This window comes from Tenrec ecaudatus, chromosome 4 (genome assembly GCF_050624435.1).
Source record: "Tenrec ecaudatus isolate mTenEca1 chromosome 4, mTenEca1.hap1, whole genome shotgun sequence".
In the NCBI taxonomy this organism is placed as follows: Eukaryota; Metazoa; Chordata; class Mammalia; order Afrosoricida; family Tenrecidae; genus Tenrec; species Tenrec ecaudatus.
Window position 1 is genome coordinate 197,281,778 of NC_134533.1, and position 21,265 is coordinate 197,303,042.

The 21,265-nt window shown below is 47.8% G+C and overlaps 1 protein-coding gene across 1 annotated transcript in view; it reads left to right on the forward strand.

Moving 5' to 3' along the window:
* The window catches only part of NEK11 (NIMA related kinase 11), a 280,892-nt gene that overhangs the window by 55,607 nt on the left and 204,020 nt on the right, over nucleotides 1-21,265 (forward strand). Inside the window, exon 2 of the mRNA XM_075547896.1 lies at nucleotides 7,126-7,291. Within this exon, the coding sequence (XP_075404011.1) occupies nucleotides 7,126-7,291 (166 nt within the window). The remainder of the gene's footprint in view (nucleotides 1-7,125; nucleotides 7,292-21,265) is intronic.

Sequence of the window (21,265 nt, forward strand, 5' to 3'; positions counted from 1 at the left end):
ATAAATCTACCTTAAAACCCAGAGCAGATTTAATCATCTCCTTTTTAACCAGGTGAATGCTGAATTAAAACAAATAGCAAACAAAAAATTAATCTCTTGTCTAAGCTGAAGGTAAAATCTGCTTCCTGTGACCTTGCCCTCCATGGGCACAGCAGGCTGCTAATCAGGTCTCAACAGAATCATAGCATCTTCTTAAAAACATAGTATTTGTTTTGTTGTTGAGAAAAATACCCAGTGTGTTAGGCAGTGTTCCCTAGAGAAACAAAACCAGGACACTTAGGATGGATATATATGGATAAGTCTATACAGCAAGAAGGAATGTAACAACTAATTAGTCCAGAGAGCAGTATAGCATGCTCAGTTCAACTTACCTTCATGGAACAGTTAATACACTGGAAGTCTTTCAATTCACTTGGGTTACCAGGTCCAAAGTCAAGGAAGCAGGCAGCAGAGTCTTCCTTCAGGCAAGACAGGCAGAGTCTACCTGAAGGCTGCAGACAGCAAGGGGGAGTGGGGGCGGTTCAGCAACAGTCAGTAGCAAGAAAGCTTAGCAAAGCAAGTCTGATGTGCCATAGCTCAAGTGATGTACAGACCAGCAGTGTGGCAAGGCAGCTCTCAAAGGAGCCTCAAGCTCTAGCTCCATGGGTTGGCTTGTCCCACAGGTCATGTAGCACACAGATTGAGGCAGAGAACTAGCTAAAGCAACGACACACTGGTCCAATCACCAGGGAGCAAGAGAGATATGGGAACAAGAGAGATAGGAAATGACGGCCATCTTCATTTATCTTGGTCACCCTCCAATCAAGCTGCTACCAGGTCAAATTCTGCCCACATGTTCCTATGGGCCTAGTTGGCCCAATAAACCCACCCGTCACACCCAGCCCAACCCATGCCAATTTTTACATGTCCAGTTCAATGACACTTTTTTATTCTTCAAGTCGTGCATCATTCTCGCCCTCCTTGTGTGACTTGCTCTTCCCCCGTGGGCATGAACTCACTGCCTACTGAAGCCCCTATCTAACCTTTTGAGTTGCTCTTGTCAGTTTGATCCCACATGCATAGATCTTGAAAGAACACAACCCTCCGGGCCAATAGGAGAGCTGCCAAATCTTAGAATGGTTTCAATCATCATTTAGCTCCATCTCATAGCCTTGGTCTCAGTGTGAAGTTTCCAAAAAATGCATATAAATGTGTTACACCCATCCAAACACAACTGTTTGTTTACCAGCTGTCTCCCCTAGTGGGCGCAGAGGCAGGGACCATGGACGCCTAGTGCCTACTATACTATAGACCTCCCACGGGCACTTACCGCGTGCTTGTACAGTGGAGGTACCTTGACGATTGCTTCAAAGGGAAAGTGTGTAGATGGCTATTTAACTGTAGAACCTTTCAGTGCCACCAGCCACCTGTGGGTGTGCTTCATGCCTCAGTGGGACGCAAGAGAGACAAGGACTGGCCAGGCCCATGTTGACCTGTCCCTTGAAGGCCTTTCTTGGATCCCTCCAGCTGCTGGTCATAGGAAGTAAGGAGAGGGAGTGGGGGCAGGGCTGCTGTGCTCTCTTCCCTGTTTCGGGACAACGCACATCCTGGAGTTGTTTTTGCACATTGCCTCTTTGGATCTGGCCTAGGGCATGTGAACTGCTCTCAGGGGCTTGCCAGGACTGGTTTTCATGCTTGCCTCCTCCTTTCCCTGGTCTAGAGGATCTTTCTCACCTGGGGGCAGAAGGAAGGCTCTTTCACTGGTCAACACTTCGGCTAGATCAGTGGTTCTCAACCTGTGGGTCTCGACCCCTTTGGGAGTCCAATGACCCTTTCACAGGGGTTGCCTGATTCATAACAGTAGCAAAATGACAGTTATGAAGTAGCAACAAAAATAATTTTATGGTTGGCGGGGGGGGTGGTCACCACAACATAAGGAACTGTATTAAAGGGTCGTGGCATTAAGAAGGTTGAGAACCACTGCCCTAGATGTTTTCTCTGGCCTCAGTGTCGTCTGTGGAAACTTAAAAACCAGGGATTTGACTCATAGTCTTCATAGTTCATGGTATCTCCATTTTCCCAAGGAAGCTTTTACTAAAGGGGAAAATGCCAAGGATGTGATAGACATTTGGTGGGAAATACAAGCCAAACCAAACTCACTGCCATAGAGTCAATTCTGACGCAGACCAGCCGTATAGAACAAAGCCGAAATCAGAGGGTTTCCAGGACTATACCTTTTACAGGAGCAGACAGCCTCATCCTTCTCCCTTGGGGTGAGTGGTATGTTTGAACTGGCTGGCCTTGTCCTGAGCCACAGTGCCAGTAGACCTCCTCTACACAACCAGAGCCATAAGTTAATATCTCCAAAGTATATGGCAACACACTGAGGTATGGATGGACTTTGAGCCTCCACTCAATGCAAGAACACTTTGTTCTAACAACCTGGCATTCTGTGATGTTCACCCTCCTATCACGATCACTGAAGACAAAGCAGGTGCATAAGCAAATGTGGTGAAGAAAGCGGATGGTGCCAGCTATCAAAAGATACAGAGTCTGGGGTCTTAAAGGCTTGAAGTTAAACAAGCGGCCATCTAGCTGAGAAGCAACAAGCCCACATGGAAGAAGCACACCAGCCTGTACGATCACGAGGTGTTGATGGCTTCGGATCAGAAGAACACAAACAAGCAAAACCCATATTGTTGAGAACAAGGGGGATTGGAGCAGAGACCAAAATTGTAGCAATGGGACATCCCCTCACAGAAGGGTCACAAGGAAGGAATGAGTCAACCAGAGTGCAGTATAGCACCAATGAAACACACAATACCATGGTTCTTCCAGGTTTCCTCACTCCCCACTATCATGACCTCTCTACTCCCTTCCACTGTGGGCTAACTCAGAGCATGTGCACAGGGACAGATAAGAGATAAGAGCTCACCACACATGGAATCCAGGAACAGGAGTGGGAGTAGGGATACCAGGAGGGTAGGGGGAAGATGGGAGGCAGAGGGGAGGAAGGGGGAACGGATGGTAATGATTGAAACATAACCCTCACCCCTCTTAGGGGGACGAACAACAGAAACCATGGGGGAAGGGAGACAGCGGTCAGTGTAAGATATGAAAATAATAATAATAATAATGTATAATTTATCAAGGGGTCACAAGGGTGGGAAAGGGGGAGGGAAGGAAAAAAGGGGAGCTGATACCAAGGGTTCAAATAGAAAGTAAATGTTTAGAAAACGATGATGGCAACGTATGTACAAATGTGCTTGATATAATTGATGTATGGATTATTATAAGAACTGTAAGAGCCCCCAACAACATGATCTTTTATTAAAGAAAAAAATCACATCTGGATGAAAGGTGGGCCAATCTTAAGGGGATGAAATTAGCCATTCACTGCCATCAAGTTGAATCTGACCCATATTGATCCTCTTCTGTGGCTCGGCTGGTGGTTTTGAACTGCTGAGCTGGTGGTGAACAGTCCCGCACCTGCCTGCTCATTCACCAGTTCACTGCTGATTTGAGAAAGCAGCATGCCACCCGGGAAGGAGAACAGGGAGTTTGAAGCATCCGCGAGCTGGCAGGGATGCCTAGTTCAGTTGCTGTCACAAAGTTTTGCCCTCACAGTTGATGCTTCCATAAAATATCTGTCACGCTGTTTAGGGGCGGGTGACAGGCTGAGTGTCATGGAGCGTGTGGTGAGCTGCCCTTGACTTGGTAAGTTTCCACGGTTGTCTTCGGCCGATAGGGATCCGGCACTAAGTGATACTGCAGGGAGAGTTTTCCTCTGCTAATTCTGTGACTGGAATTTAGGCAGGAGCGAGAGCATGTCTCCCGGCGGTGAGACTGATTATCATAAATATCAGCGGCCTTCACAGCCCTACCTTGGTTGGCAGAGCTGTAAGCAAATGATATTTCACGCTTTATCATCAGGCTGCCAGGTGGGGCTCAGGTAACTGGATGCAAAATCCCCTGCCCTTTTGCACAATAGGGGGAGGTTTGCAAAGGGACAATTAAAGCATCTCGAAGCTTTTCAGAGCACTTGCTCCTTCACATGGAGAGACTATTGCAAGTCTGTGTAAGACTCTATTGCTGTGCATAACCACTGTGACTTACAACTGCCTGCAGCGAATTCCTGCCCACGGCACCGAAGATGCTATTGAGCTGTGTCTGCTGCTTCATCATCTTCGGAAGTTAGAGAAAAACAGAGCAGCCTGTGTCATTTCGGGCTCCTTTTGTGTGTGTTTTCTAGCTGTCTTAGATGCTACTGTTCCGTTCAGTCACCTTTGAAGCCTGTCTCACATCGATAGGCTACTCTTGATGAAGGACACATCACGAAGGGAGCCTTTCTCTAGAATCTGGTTCCTTATCAACTAGGAGTCTAACGAGTTGTTCAATAGTTAAAACAAACCAACAAAAACCTGTGTGAAAGCGCCCTTTAGGGACAGGGAAGTGAATGCTTCAACTTTCTAAATTACTGTCCTACTGAAAGGTGGCTGGGAAATGCCGGCGTTGTGCCTGGTGCCCACGAGGCACCGGGTTCCTGAGCTGTTCTGTCTCATCCGACCCCACCCTCTGTGGGAAACGCCTGCTGCTGTTCACCTTTGGAGAATGGGTGGAATTCAGAATGGGGAGACTGGGAAGGCAAGGTACAATGACTATCCAGTTGAGAGGACTTTTTCTCACGAGATTTTTGAGAAGAGTCAACACTGATTTTATTGGTCAGAGTGGAAAAAGAGAAGCCAGGTGCGATTCATTTGGCATCTGAGTCGGCTTTGGGGCTTTCCACGTGTTCCCACTGAGAATAAACGGGGCATCGGAGCTCAGCCTGTAGCACAGGTTGTCTGAGTTAGAATCTATGTGGATCTTTCCCCATGGACACACACTGAGACACAGTATGGGGAGTGGGGGTAGGAGTCGCACAATTGGGCTGGTGTTTTGACTACCCTCTCAGAGCCTCTAGGCCAGTGAATTTCAACCTGTGGGTTGCGACCCCTCTGCAGGTCGAACAACCCTTTCACAGGGGGTCACCGGATTCATCACAGTAGCAAAATGATAATTATGAAGTAGCAACGAAAATAATGTTATGTTTGGGGAGGTCACCACAACATGAGGAACTGTATGAAAGGGTCACGGCATTAGGAAGGTTGAGAACCACTGCTCTAGGTCCTGAAAATTAGCCCTGGTAGCATCATGGTTACTCTTGGGCTATAACCGCAGTCAGCAGTTCAAAACCACCAGCTGCAACTTGGGAGAAAAACGAGGCTCTCTACTCTCAAAAAGCGTTACCGTCTCAGAAACTCACAGGGGCAGGTCTATCCTGCCCTATCGGGTTGCTATGAGTCAGCCTAGACTTGATGGCAGTAAGTGTGAGTTTTTTCTCTTGAGGCCCTGAAAGAAAAAACAAGCTCAACTTCTGGAACTGCCCGTGGAAATTACTCTTCTATCATTGTGAACCAGAGGGAGGCTCGGTAAACCCATGAGAAGTGTTCTGTATCACGCTTTGAAGACCAGCAGGAGCCCTGCTCTCCAGCGTGACTGCAAAAGGGGTCGTTGGTTACGTAGAGGAAACGGCATGACAGAGCTCAAGCCCTGACATCAACTTACAACACAACATTCACACAGCCGGCCGCATCTAACGTCTTCTGGCAGAAGTCCCCCTTCACCCTCTTCTCAGCTGTCTGTCCAGGTTGACCTACTGTCAAGCAGAAATCTGAGAAGCCAGCGATCTGAATCGCGAAGGCTAGATTTTGCATTTTTTTTTTTAGTTGGCTGGTCAATCACTTAACAGGTGTGTGTGTGTGTGTGTGTGTGTGTGTGTGTGTGTGTGTACGTGCGCGTGCGCATGTACCTTGCCATTCTTGGTCAGGTTTTTCGGGATCAAGTAAGTGGCTCCCATAAATTCTTCATCTGTTCATGTCCTACGTAAGTGACAGGTTTAGCACAGTGAGTACAACTGGCCTGCAGAGGTTAGCGAGCACCCATGAGGGGCTGGCGAACGATGAGCGGGGTAAGGCAGGTCGGAAGTGGAGGGTGGAACTCACAGAGGGCTGGAGGGGCTGGGGTGAACCTCCCCTCCGCAGCCTGTGCCACAAGAGATCTGTCAGCGCCTGCTCCACGGGACCGGCGTTGGCTAAGGGGACTTTAATTAAGAGAGACTCTACTATAAATACATTTTCATTACCATGCAGAGGTACTAGCTCCGAAAGAGCATTTTCCTAAAGTGGTTTCTAGCAACGGGCCTGCAGAACTGATCTTAATGAGCAGCCAACGCTCACGTCTAATCAGCAGCATCTGATCTGTCTGCACACCAGCAAGCGAGGTTACACCACGCTACTGTAATTAGTTTGTTTATCAGACATCTTTTTTTTTCTTAGATGGGATGAGATCATGTTTTGGTCCACTCTTCATTGAGTTATCTCAAATTTTAAAATGAGTGATTTAGAGATTTCATGAGGTACTGCCCCAGGTAGGCAGGCTAGAGTTCTTACATGCCTCTATCAATGTTTTCCATTAAGTTGGTTCTTCCCTTTAGTACTGGGGCAATAGGAAATGATATGCAAAGGAGAATTTAAAAAAGAAGTTAAATAAATAGACATAGTATTAGGTCGAGAGATAGTGTTAAGTTGAGAGATTTGGAAATGTTTAAAGAGGAAGACAAACACGCACACACACAGGCAGAGAGGAGATACAGAGGGATGTGCAAAGAGGATAAGACAGTGAAGTTAGAGACAGAGGTGAACACACACACACACACCACCACCACCCCACCCCACCCCCCAATAGAGAAACAACAAAGCAAAAGAAAATGCTAGGAGAGAGACAACAGAGACATCTTCTAGACTAGAGAGACAAGAGCAGGCAGCAGCCCAGCCCAGCTGCTTGAGGTGAACTCCAGCTGCCCTTTGACGCAAACTGCAGAGCTCATGGTGTGGAGGTCAGAGGCCTTGGGGAGTGCTGTCACTGACGAGGACAGGAAAGCAGGACCAGGGACCAAAAGGAGACACAACACGACATCAGGCAATTCCAGACCAGTGAGAGGGTCACGGCTGCGCCTTAGGTAGTTCTTCACCCGCCTCATTTACATCCATTTATTGTGTTTTCCAGATGAAAATTTATATTTTTGCTCTTGTGTTTTTGCTTCAGAAAGGTACTGAAGGAGATAGCTATCGGAGAACCCAATCCCAACGAGACGGTGCAGGCAAATCTGGAGGCTCAGCTGCTCTCCAAGCTGGACCACCCGGCCATTGTCAAGTTCCACGCCAGCTTTGTAGAGCACGACACTTTCTGCATCATCACCGAGTACTGTGAGGTGAGGCGCCCTTATCTGCAGCGAGCCCGGCTGTAAATCTGCTCCACCAGAAGTACAGCTTCCGCTTTTGAAAACAAAAACAAAAAACCCCAATAACCTAAAAGTGTAACCAGAAAGCCACAAGCAGAATCGTAAGAACCCAGGACCTCATAGCGTCTAGCTGAGAACAGTCATTTCTTTGTAATCGGCCCGCATATTTCTAATGAATCAGTTCCCCTTCCCCCTGACTTGGAGGGTGGATGGGCCTGTATTTTAAGAAATGAATATATCTTTTTAAAAACTCTTACACACACGCTTCCTTGCTACTCCCTGCTCTCGCTCCCTCCCAGTCCCAGTGATGCATTTTTCGGAGCGCCGAGTGACCGTGAGCACAGTAGGAGAAGGGCGAGAGGGAGAGCTGACGTGCACGGCCTCTGTGTACCTGTGCGTTTAACCCGAGAGGAGAGTGGGTGATGGCAGACAAGGGACACCTCAGACCAGCCTTGCTGAAAATTAAAATAATTAAAAAAAACGACTTCCTAGAACATCCTGAGAACCAGGATTTGCCAAAGTACCTTGAGAAAATTTGGGATGATTCCCATATTTTAAGACTGGATGAAGTCAGCTTACTACTTGGAGGTTGCTCCGATCCTGAGCAATGATCCCGGGGAGAAAAAAAGATGTTTTTTAAGGGTGGAAGGTGGGCCTCTTGGGGTCAGGGACGTTACACAACCAGATAGGCCCTGACCTGCTGGTTATTTGAGAGGCAGGAGAAAGGGAGTCAGCTCACAAGGAGTGGGAAAAGCCAGAAAGATTGCGTTGTTCTGTTTTAAAAGATTAGCTGGCGTAACACCCAAAAGGAAACAAAAAGCTAACTTAGACTGAAACGGAGTGCATTTGAGCTCTAACCAGTCTTGCCACTGCCCTTCAGCTCAGCCTCCCCTCTGCTTGGAGGAAAGTCAGGGTGGGGGTAGGGGAAGGGTGGGCAGTGAGGGAGAGAAGAAACCCAGGTGACTTGGATGTCTACTGCCCTCTGCAGCAAGTGGATTGTAAAGGACATGGTTACGACAACGAGGTGTACAACGCGGTAGTACTAAATATCCACTCTTCCAAGAACCCATGCTAAATGGCAGTGAAGTGACTGTCATCGGGAGATGTAGCAACCTGTACGTGTAGCTACACTGTGATCCATCTGTTAGAATTCAATAATTCTCCTTCCTCCACCCCCTTCACTTAGTAATCTTATTTCTGCAACCCCTGACTCCTGCTGTTGAGCTGCTTACTACACTGCTGTTGTTTCCGACATGTGGAACTTTCCAAAGACCCGCTCTGGGTCTTCACACATTTTAAACCGTCAGCAGCACTGTCCGATACAGCTTTCTGTTCTGTGGTGACGGAAGTGGTCTGTCCAATAGGGACTGTCTGATGTCGTGGCCCCTGGCACTGTAGCGAAAGGAAGTGGTTGGCATCGACCCTTTCAAGAAGCAGTGTGCGATTAAGAACAGAGGGTGTAGAAGGAAGAGAAGGCCACGCTGAACTGAAGGCAAAAAACAAGACTTCAGGAATTGATGGAATACTAAGTTGAAATATTAAAAAAAACAACAACAACCAACTGAGCAGAGCTGAAGCACTCATTAGCTTATACAAGAAATTGGGAAGATGGCTGCTGACAGGACAAGTGGAAGAAATCCATATTCCCCTCTGCTACCCAGAAAGATGGTCAAACCGAATGCAGAAACTGGCCAACAGGATCATGAATACCCAGGAGCTCCACTGGTGCTGTTGGGTGGGTGTCAGACTGCTAAGCTCGCTGCGATTTGCTCCCATAAAGATTCTCAGCCTCAGCAACCCCCTGTTGGGTCCCCTTGAGCCTACATCAACTTGCTGACAGTTGGTGGTGAGGAGTGGGGAGTCATGAATATAACATTGAAGGACAATTTTGCTGAAGCTAAGTGGCGACAGCAGTACACCAGCAGGGAGCAGCCAGAGAGTGGGGCTGAACTCAGAAGAGAGCGTGGAACAAGGGATGTCATTGCTGATGCTCAGCCGTGAACATCAGAAAGATGTTTGTGTTTTATTGACCATGCAACAACATTCGACTGCATGGATCATAACGGACTATGGACAACATTGCCAAGAATAGAATTGTGTTTCTGTGGAGCCTGTACCCAGCCTAAGAAGCAGACATTCAAAAAGAACAAGGGGACACTGCATGGACACGGTTAAGATCAGGAAGGGTGGGTGTCACCATCCTTATGTATTATGTAAGCTGGGCAAATCACCCGAGAAGCTGGCTGTATGAAGAAAACTGAGGCCCTAGCACTGGAGGAAGGCACACCAACAACCCACAAGATGCAAATGCCACCACCTTGTGTGCTGAACTGAGGAGGACTTGAAGCGCTTACCGAGGCAGAACAACGACCGCAGCCTTTAGGAGGGGTTACGACTCCACGTAGGGGAAACAAAAACGCCCACAATTGGACCCATCGGCTGGCCCAAAGCAACCTTCTGATAAATGGAGAAAAGATTATAGTGGGCGAGGATTTCATTTTAGTCGGGTCTACAAGCAATCCATGTCTATAGACGCAGCAGTCAGGCAATGAAACCGTGTCTTTATCGCACTGGGCAAATCTGCAAAAGATGTCTTTAACGTGCTAAAAAGCAAAGATGCGACTTTGAAGACTCGGTGTAGCTGACCCACCACAGGTCAAGCCACCATGGATTCAACGTCGGGCTGCTAGCCACGAGGCCCGTGGTCATGTCTCCTCTGGCCGGGGCTGCTGTAGGGCCTGACCTCAGCCACAGCACTTTCAGTCACCTTGTATGTACGAAAGAGCAGGCCAACGAGTAAGGAAGACTGGGGACGAATGGCTGCTCCTGAATTAGGGTGTCGAAGAGGAATAGTAAATAAATCTTGGCTTGGTAGAAGAACAAACAAATCTGTCTCCAAGGAAGACCTGCTCCTTAGACGTGAGATGCTGAGACTTCATCTCCTATCCTTTGAGCATGTTATCAGAAGGGACCAGTCCCTCCCTGCAGAGTGACATTGTGTTTGGTAAACTAGGGGGTCAGTGGCAACGGTTGGCTCCCACAAAGGGAAGATGGTAAGGGGTTCAGGCCAGGGCCGTGTTTTGTCCTGCTACACATGAGGTCACCCTGAGTCAGAATCAACTAGGCAGCACCTGTCAACATAACAGCAGTCCCCTGTGTCTCTTGAGTACTCCAGATATGGCACCTGAGACTGACGAGCTGGGTAGGACAAGCGACACAATTCAAGTTTAAAGAGCCGCACATGGCTAATGGCGACCATATTGGAGAGGGCGGGTCTAGATGATGATCCATCCATAACTTTCTTTTCTGCAGTAACTTGATAACTTGATTTTAAGGTCATTTTAAGCAAGCAGAGCGGTTGAAAGAATAAGACAATAAGCACGTATGTGCTGTTCTTCCAGATTCCCCAATTGTTGACATTCGGGCACACTGACATTTGGTTTCTCCTTCTATTCAGCTGGCTTCACGCACTTCCCCTCCCTGAACGCTCGAGGAGTAAGTTGCAGGCCTGCTGTCCCTTTGCTTCCAAATACTTCCGTGAGTGTATTCTAGGACCCATGTGTGGTAGTTACATAATCTGGGGTCAACTTGAGATTACTAAGAGGGAAGGGGTGGAGTTTGGCCTGTCCATCAGGTCACAGCCATTGAGGCCTCTTTGTGGGCATGACCTTCTCCTGAGGATTTTGGGAACTCCTGTCCTCTTTCTTGGAGGTGGGATAAACACTATCTCTGCTTCCTCTCCCTGCAAGACATTCCTATTGACAAGCCACATGGAGCCAAGCTGATGGAGCTAGAGCTCTGGAGCTGGAGAAGCCAGAAACCCCATGCCAACACTGAGATGCTTTCATCACCCCTGGATCCACAAGACTTTCCACCCACTGGCCTGCGTTCTTCCTGCATTCAGTGTCATTGCATGTGTTGCATGAGTCTGAAGAGGAATTTGTATACTGGTATTGGACATATGGGTTAATATCAGACTTATGGACTTGATCTGGCCTGGGATGTTTTCCTAATATACAGTTACTCTTTGATATAAAATTCTCAATTGTACACATATGAGTATCTCTGGACTTGCTTCTCTAGTCAACCCATTATAACACACCATGTGAGGTGGGCTCCTTTCATAGCCACAGTGGGCTAGAAGCCCATGCCCAGATGATGCTGTTTTGCAACCCAGATGATGCTGTTTTGCTCTCGGAGGGAGGTCCTAGACAGGCTGCAGCATCAGCATCACATGGGAACTTGCTGAAAACACACAGTCTCAGCTCCTACCCCAGAGATACTGAATCAGAAATCCTGGGGGCGAGACCTTGAGCAATCTGTGCTTTGGCCAACCCCTCCCGGAATTCCAATGCTCACTCAGCCTTCAGAACCAAATGAAAAACTCTGCACCCGTCCCAATAATCTCCTCGAAAGGATCTCTCTGTAAGATTGCATTTGCCAGCATAAAATCGAATCCAGGATCATTCGCGTTAATTTTCAAGTGATGGGTGGTTTTTCATGTTGAGCTGCTTTCCAAGGAGGGGGCGTTGTCATGGTGATGGCTGCCCTGCGGGCCCAGGGAACAGCTGCAGGGCTTCCCAGGCTCCTACGTAGCAGAGCTGTCAGGCTGCCTGGCCCTTCCCTCCCTCTGGAGCAATGAAGTGCGTAGATTGCACCATTCCTATTAACAGAGACGTTTCTCATCTTCAGACCCAAATTTACTCTTAACTCGCACAGGCCTGGCATCATCTTCTCTCTCATGCCAACGTAAAGTCATCATACTGACATGGCAGCTGAAATACAGATTTGCAGCTCACAGAAAAATGCATCGTTGCCACGAGAGCTGGACTTCTGTTCTTGTTGTTGTTTTGTTTGTTTTCCTCCAAGATCCCTCAGCTGCAATTTAATGTGGAGCTTCGCGGGATTGAAATCCATGGACGTATTTATTCATGAGGTCACTATGCCCAGTACCTCGCCCTGTAGATCCGACACAACAGATCATGAACATACCAAGCAGACGACCAAACTACCCGTTCAAACCTAACCCCACCTGTGTGGGGAATAGTTTCAAACCCATGGGAGCACTTCTGCTTTCTGTCTGTCCCCGCAATTTCCCTCTTCATCTTCATCACGTTGCCCTTTCAGAATGCCCTCCCTTCCTCCTAAGCCCACATCTTTAAGTCCTGCCCACTCTGGTGCAGTTGAAATGCTGTCTCCTCTGTACAGATTCTCACGCTCTCCCGGCTGAAAGCCCCCTCTCACCCCCAAACCCGCAGCTGACTCACAGCATTTTCACTGGGTGACACCCTCAGCACATTTTACGTCAACTAAACCACCCCCCACTCTCACTGCCTGGACAGCTCTCTCTCAGAGCCCATGTGTTGTGTCACACCATGAACACAAGGAGTGAACCGCAGTCTTTGAGTTAGCACTCCAGAAAGCATTGTTGTGAGGCCTGAATTCTTTACCGCCTGTGCTCAGCTGCCTTTCACCTCACGTCTGTCAAAACACTGGATCCTCCCACTTGTCAGAAATACTTTGTCCTACATTATTTGGAGGACACACCATGTATGCACTCCACTGAAGACTTGGGAGGCATGGCCTAGAGACCTTCTACTGGGGTTAGGGTCAGGCCCCCCAGAAACCTAGAGATTAAATTAGTGGGCACACTACAAGGTACGCGAGACCCCATATCTGGAGAGAGAGAGCCTGAGAATATAACTGTCTCCTAAGGCAAAGAGCAGGAATGACTGGACTTGCCTGTTTCTTAATCATAACAAAGCTAAAAAAGATGATATCAACAGAACAGTGTGTGAGGCCGAGTTGACTAGAGAAACAAATCCAGTGACACTCATATGTGTGTAAGAAAGAGTTTCATATCAAGAAGTAATTAAATATTGAGAAAACATCCCAGCCTAGTCCAACTCCAGTCCATAAATCTGTCTTCAGACTCCTGCAGCCACATGCAGTGATGCAGAATGCAGGAAGGTCGCAGGTCGGTGGGTGCACAGGCTTGTGGATCCAGTGGCAGTGGCGCTGGCAGCAATCAGGGTCCGCCAGCAGGGCGGTAAAGGCAGAGGCAGGAGGTTGCCTGGGGCCTCCTGAAGAGAAGGCCTCGTCCACACGGAGGTACCATCAGGCTGTGACCTGATTGACAAGTTGAACACCACTCCTACCCTTTTCTATATCAAGTCACATGAAATTATGTGACGACCACAGTCACTCTCAATCTTGGCTGTACATGAAGATCTCCCAGAGAGCTCTCAAATACCCTGATACCTGAGACCCAGCGCTGAGAGGCTGACCTAACTGATCTGCCATCTAAACTGATGGCCAGCCCAGGCTTCAAGATTTCAGAAAGCAATCTGTGTGCTCCTAGTGGGCAGACAGAGAACAGCATACGGGGAGAATGGCCAGCGTGGGGACAGGGAAACGGGCACTGCTGGCAACATGTGCTTATGCAGCACCGAGCTAAAACAAGGCCCAGGCCGGAGAGGTCAGGCCTGGCAAGGATACATTTATGATTGAGCCACTAGATTTTTTGTTGTTGTTGCTGCCATTTTTCACAAGTAACACTCAAGTTGCCCTTCTTATTGCCCTGGGGCGTCAGTGCCATTCCCAATCAGCCCTACACATGCTGGAGAAAAAGGACGCCGGCCAACCTGAGGGGAGCTTCCCGGCCTCGTGGCAAAGACATGGCTCTGTTTGTCCCCATCGAGTTGGCTCCTACTCGTGGCCACCCTGTCTGTGCAGCTTCGCCATTCCCCTCACAGCAGCCGCAGAACTCGCTGTTCAGGCTGGTTTACCAGTGCGCTGTGAGCTTGACGTTCACACAGCAATAATAATCAAGGGCCGGTCAGAGAGCCATGACTAAGCCTCTAAAGCGGCCAGGCAGGTCCAGCATGGTGCGGGGTACAAGCAGTGATGTGTTCAATGAATCTGTCTGGCAGAAGAAGGGCCTCGGCGTGGTGGTTGCAAGATGGCCTGCTAACTGCAAGGCCAGCAGTTCGAAACCACCAGCTCCCAGAGGTAAAAAGACAGAGCTTTCTACTCTTGTAGTTACAGTCTCAGAAATCCACAGGGGCAGTTCTACCCTGTCTCTTAACGTCACGATGCGTCACATCAACTCGATGGCAATAAGTTTGGAGTTTGGTTTTATCCACCAGCATAAATGAATCCCGGAGACACCTGGCCGAAGTGCCAAGGAGAAAGTGTTGTGTCTTGGGGAGGGTGCGGTTAGAGTGCTGTGGAAGGGGAGAGGTGAGGGAAACAGATCATGGGCTGGTGGTGGTGATGCCAGTATGACACCTGAACCTGAAAGGCAGGAAGGCTTCGGTCCAGTGGAGTGAGGCAGAGGCATTTTGGTGATAGGGAGCCCGTGACACACGGCTCAGAGGTGGGAAACCAGGGGGTGAGATGGTGTTGTTGTCAGGTGTCTTTGAGCAGATTCAGGCTCCTAGCGGGCCCGCAGGACACAGCCACGGCCTGCTGCTCCACTTGAGCTCAGGGGTACAGTCGCGATGTCCATCCATCTCGTGGGGGGCAGCGACCTAAGCGTTCATCTTGCATTGCGTGTATGTTTCAGGAAACCTGTCCCCCCACTATGAACAACCCGTGCCACCGTGGTGCGATGATCAAAACCAGGAGATACACAGTTTTATTAGTTTTTCTTCTCAAGCCTTTTGTCTATGCCAGCGCTCCATCTAGGCTCCTACAGGGCAGTTTCTTGTGCCTTTGTAATTTTCTCTAATCTGTGACAGTTTCCTTTCAGTCTACTCTTTTTATTGTAATGCCCTCAGCTGCGGGGCCGAGCACAGGTGAGGCATTTTGCATGATGCTTCTCGATGTATGCTCATCCAATGGGTCCTCGTGGTTAGGTTGAGGCCTGGGAAAGACTTGGGGAGAGGGCAGACGTTGTGTCCTGCTCAGCGCCTCCCACTGGAGGGGCGTGATGTGGTGATGCCCCCTTGTAGGGACAGTCCCTGCGATCCATTGAGGCCAGGCTGGGTCTGGCCACTGCTCTCCATGGTGACGTTACGGGGCTTCCCTTTGTGACTGATGCTCTGAACACGTGCTGATGGACTCCCTGTTTCTGCTCAGACTTCCACCCGCCGATGTGAGCCTGTATCAATGGATGCTGTCTGAAGCAAAGTTTACTGTGATGTTGGCCTTGTGGGGGTTTCGCGTTTCCCGCGTGGCTCCTGCATTCACCAGCTAGAATTCTCTTGTGAGGAGGTCTTCTCTTCTCCAGTCTGTAGTGTGCGCGCGCGCACACATGTGCTTGTGCGTGTGCATGCATGTACGCGTGCACGTGGACTCCTGGAGCGTTATTAATTGTTGGTGCTGTAGCTCCAGTTGTGCCCACATGGACGGTTAAGTCCTTTCTGATCGACGGCTGTGTCCCCCTCACACACCTCCCTTCATTGCCAAGCAGAAGTGGATTCTGACTTCAGAGCCCTGTGCCAGAGATGAGGCACTGGACCTCCAGAGTGGTGGAGTGGTTTGCTGTCCATCAGAGGGTGAGCCAATGCTGGGTTTTCCCAGGGAAGCTCCAGGACCATGGGTGTTAGGGAAACGACGCCTTTCCCTGTCTTATTTGCCCAGTTCTGTCTCTTCACCCGTCTTTATTTCTCTCTCTTATGTACAGAAACACGCACAAACATGGATATCCATATGTATACACAGAACTATTTCAATGTGATGGGTAGATTCGTTATTTTATTTTCTCTCAGGAGGAGATTGCTCGGATGGCTGCCTCCGTACTCCGCTGGTGAGGCCCTCCTCGGCCACATGGTCTCAGAGCCCAGGGTAGGAGGACATGGCACACAGCGCACAGTGGCAGGGACTTGCACTTGGGAACTGAGTGAATCGTGAGAGGTGGACTTTGCCATCACAGAAGCACCCAGTGGCCTTAGCCTCCCAGCAGGATATTGGATAATCCCATCTGCTAGCCAAGAGCTGAGATCACCCCTGAGACACCAGCAGTCCCTGTTGGCTGGCCCTGTGAGAGGAAGCTTGTTTAGCTTCGGGACCTAATCTGCTGTGGCACACTGGGGAAGGGGACTTGCAGTAGGGCCATTTGAGACGCCTGCTTTCGCAAAGACCAAAGCAGCTCCTAAACTTGAGCCTCGGTTTCAGGCTTTACCCCACAGACGGGGTTGGAAATAGTGGGAAGTGTATGGACTCTGGCTTCCAATTGCCTTCTGTTGCAATTTCCAATTTCGCTCCATTTCCTCGAGTAAGTACTTTCTTTCCCTGATTCTTTGACTGAGCTCAGACTCTTGTCACAGCACTGATGCCCTTAGATTCAAAATAATGAATGTTGAAAAAATAACCTGAGGTGTCCACACCCAAGACCGTCAATCGTGCTCACCGATATGATGGTTCACGGTTTCCTGGATCCTCTCCCACTTCCAATAGCTGCCTTCTCAGAGGCAAGCTAATTTTACCTCTGAGTTTCTGGCTGTCTGCCTTTCGTAGGAGGATGCATGCCAGAGGAGGAAAGAGGCAGATTCTTATAACGCTGATGGGCCCAGATAGCAACTTCGAGGCAAGTACTTTCCAAGGATCTGTTTGTACTGTAAAAAAGCACACACAATTTGAGATTTTTTTTTCACTTATGTTTCTTGTTTATACAGAAACTGTTTAAATAAACCAAGAGGTGGGATGTGTTTTACGATCTTGCAACGCTAGTGGGCGTCAGCAGATTCTCCCAAGTGAATTTGTTCCTGGACTACCAGCCACCAGCCCGTCTAGCTCCTGGGGAGTCCTGACAGATTTCCTCCTGGGTGAAGGGGGTCTAGTATGAGGGACAAACACAACTCTCCTCTTCCAGGCCACTGCTCATCATCCTGGTGTGCTGTCTGGTGACAGCTCCACCCTCAATTCTGTACTTATCGATGGAGACATTTCTGGGGCATTGATTGATCTTCCTTCGCAGCCAGGGCTTCAGATATCCTTGTCAGTTGCCTGCATTGTGCAGCTGATTGAAGGAGCCACACATTCATTATCTCTGGGGAGTGGGCTCCATCAGGAGTCTTCTGGTTTCCCTGGGCACTTCAATCTTTAGAAGGTAGGTCTCCCTGAATGTACCCTTTGCCGAGTCTAAAGACCTAGACTGTTTCCAGTTTGGGAAGAATTTGGTAATGGCAGAGTGCTGCTGGTGCAGTGGTTGAAGCTACCATCTATTCTCGGGTATAAGCCGATTTTTCAGCACATTTTTTTAATGCTGAAAAAGCCCCCCTTGGCTTATCTTCAAGTGAGGGTCCCCACTTACCTGTTCTCCAGTGAAGCTAAGGTTTTTGTACTTTTAAACTTATTGTTGATACCATACAGAGGTAGTTTACTATTTTTCTTTGAAATAAATATTCAAAAGCATTTAACCTACCGATGCCTCAATTAATGTAATTTTATTGGTGTCTACTTTTATTTAGAAATTTACCAGTAGCAGCTACATTTCTCACCCTAGGCTTATCCTTGAGTCACTAAATTTTCCCAGTTTTTTTTGTGTGTGTGGTGAAATTAGGTGCCTCAGCTTATATTTGGGTCAGATATGCTTGGGTATATACCGTACATCCAAAAGGTAAACTCAAAATTCACTGCTATGGAGTGGATTCCAACTGAGAGCGACTCTGAAGGACAGAGTTGAGCTGCCTGCCCTGTGGGCAGTCAGTCTTTACAGGAGCAGAAAAAGTCCTCGTCTTTCTCTCGCCTCTGTTGCTGGTGGTTTTGAATCCACCCCGCCACCAGCCCTTTGTACAGGCGGGTTAAACTTACCAGCCGCTCTGTGGGAAAACGGTGTGGCAGTCTGCTTCCATCACGATTGCCACCTCAGACGCCCTCTGTGACCAGTCTCCTCCGTCCTATGGGCTCACGAGGATCGGAAAGGACTCAGGGGCAGTCATAGGTTCAGTTTCATAAATAATGGCATGTTTTTAGATGGCTACATCGATCAGATCAGGTCATGCGCTTCCTAAGGATTGAAATTTGGTTCATCCCATTTATTTCTTTGTCTACACCATGACCTATTTTCACCTCTAGTGAAAAAAGAGAAGGTTAAAGAATAAGGCCACTGGGTCTTTAAAACTTCCCGTATAAAAAAAAACTGAAAAGCAAAACAGATTTTGCTGAAAAGAAAGTCTCTCCCACCACTTATATAATACAAGTTATAAACCCAGTACAAAATTTATAGCATTTGGAAAATGCCTTTAGCCAGCCTAGGAATTTATATAAATCTAAGCATTCAAAAATAGAATCAGAATAATTCACTTCAAATAGTTTGCTTTAAAAAAGCCATCCAGTGCTTTAAAAGATGAAAAAATTATTTCATGTGCTTTGAAAAAAAATAAAAGCAATTTCTGCCATTTTATTCATATGTATGTAACTTTACCTCAACAGAATGAACTCTTACTCTGAAAGGACATTAAAGAGTTGGCAAAGAGCTCAAACATCTTTTTCTTATCAGAGATGTATGTCATGATATTGCATTGCATTCTTTAATAATTACTTAGAAAGACGATTTTCTGGTTTCTTTTCTTTCTTTCTTTCTTTTTTTTTTTTTTAAGAATACAGTGTGGCCTGACACTCCCTCCCTTTTTCTGCAGCCCCTTACAGGGAACGTGCAAAATTCCAAGGCAATGTCTTCAAGTTCTGCAAGCTAATGACAGAAAATGCCCTCCTGCCTCTCTGTCACCATTAACCAGTGGTTCTCCCCAAGCTTTAGGAAGAATGTCCTTCTGAAATGGTTCTCACTTAAACTTGCCTTTCCCAAGTCTATCTTTTGCCTTTTTGATTGTTCGAACTTTTGGGCAAAACTCCTCCACTGGTGGCCTAGGTACTAAACATATGCTCCGTCTGTGGTCTGGCCCGGAAGTCTGTGTTCTCAAATGCAGCGTGGGTGCTCTGATGGCTGCTAAGCTCTGAGGTCCACTGGGAGGATCTGCCAGAGGATTATCTAGAGGGGTGTGGTAGGCGTGAGGAGACGGCATTTTAAGATGCCAACCCCGTGAGTGAATAAGGGGCAGCTTTTCTATTTTAAAATAGAGAAGCAAGATAGAACGAGTTTCTAAGTTCTTCTACCCCTGGAATCTTGAGATGACCTTGCCCTTGGTCTATGCTCTCCCCACGGCCATTTTTCTTTCTTTCTAAGTCAGCTTCTTCTGAACGCTCTGGATTGGTTTTCTGAGCTGGCTGTTAGTGCTTCTGCTGATGACTTAAAACAACAGGGATTGATTTTCTTTCCCCCGTCAAATTCTTTTTGGATTTAGAATGTAATGGCCAATCAAAACCTGGGTTTAGACACTGTATTGGGGCCATTCTTAATTTTTCCAAGGCCTCAGTGTTTCGCTGTCAATCTGATGTTGGTTAACTGGGATGAGGGAGGGCGGAGAGGCCACCAAGCCATCAGAAGGTCCCGTGTGGACCACAGGGTTTCAAGCCCCAGGCCTTGGTTGTGAGCTTTGAGGACTGACATTAGAACGTGTGAGCTGGGAACCACATGGACATGGGTTTGAGCAAGCCAGCGCTCCTCACCTTGAAGTGCTTTTAACAATCAAGGTCACCACCAAATGCGTCTCAAGGACAGTGCGTAGAAAGCAGAATGAACCTGCAGACACTGGACAAAGCACTTTAGCAGCCCAGGTGTGACATTTATTCAGAAAAGGTAAGTTCTTGGGAGACCAGTTTAGAGATGAGAGTAATAAGGGTGCTTTTCCAACTGCTGAGTTGCCATCAGGCTGCTTCACAAAATGATTGTTCTTTCTTTGTTGCATGGAAGCAAACGTTACTGTTTGTTCACCCACGGCTGACTTGTCTGCTATCATTAAATCCTAATCAGATAAATCAGAGAATGCTTATGAACAGAAAAAGTAAATGCACGCAAAGATTTTCTTTGGGGGTGTGTGGAGCTTTTGCTGGTTTTCTTCTTTTGGGGTAATGTACACAATTTAAAATATGGGGATTAACTGGGGAGTGCCAGGCGTAGATCTCTGATTAATCTCTTGGGATTCCTTCTTCCTGTTCATAGAACATGCCCCTCGCTTCACCCTGAGAAGCACTGCATTTCTTCCTTTCTGCATTCTACTCTGCAAGAAAGGGAGGGGGTCGCTAATGCCCCTTTGACACTTTACTTTGAGGCCTCCTTTCCAACTTTTGTCCCAGCACATCAAATAAATATTTATTTAGTGAGAACATATCGTGCTCTTAAACAGACATTCAAATTCTCCTAACGACTTGGGAGAGGAGAGCAAGGGGGTGATGGTCACACTGACCATGAGTGTTGCCGGAGGATGTGCTGCCCTGCTGGTGAGAGAGAACACAATACGAAATGGGTTCCAATGTGTGGGAACTCCTCCCATCAACGGGCACTGTTTAAAACTGACAGTAGGAAATGAAAAGCAGCATTGAGGTTTGAGCTTAAATCCTTGACAGGAATGCTGTCTTCATACGCAGATACCTTGCTCCAAATTTCAGTGTTGTTACCCTTGGGGCAGACAATCACATGTGTGAAGACCATAGTTGTAGAGACAGTCCTGCTTGTGTGTGACCGTCCTGAGGAACGAATCATCGCTTTGATATAGGAAGCTGGCAGACAGTTTTGCTGGCATCTCCTCAAGGCAAGCTTTTCCTTTCTTTTCTCTCATCTTTTAAAAATCATTTTATTAGGGGTTCATACAACTCTTATCACAATTCATACATACATCAATTGTGTAAGTCACATTTGTACATCCATTGCCCTCATCATTCTCAAAACATTTGCTCTCCACTTAAGGCCTGGCATCAGCTCCTCATTTCCCCCCCTTCCTCCCCGCTTCCCTCTCCCTCATGAACTCTTGATCGTTTATAAATTATTTTGTCATATCTTTCCCAGTCTGACGTCTCCCTTCACCCACTTTTCTGTTGTCCGTCCCCCAGGGAGGAGGTCACAGGTAGATCCTTGTCATCGGTTTCCCCTTTCCAACCCAC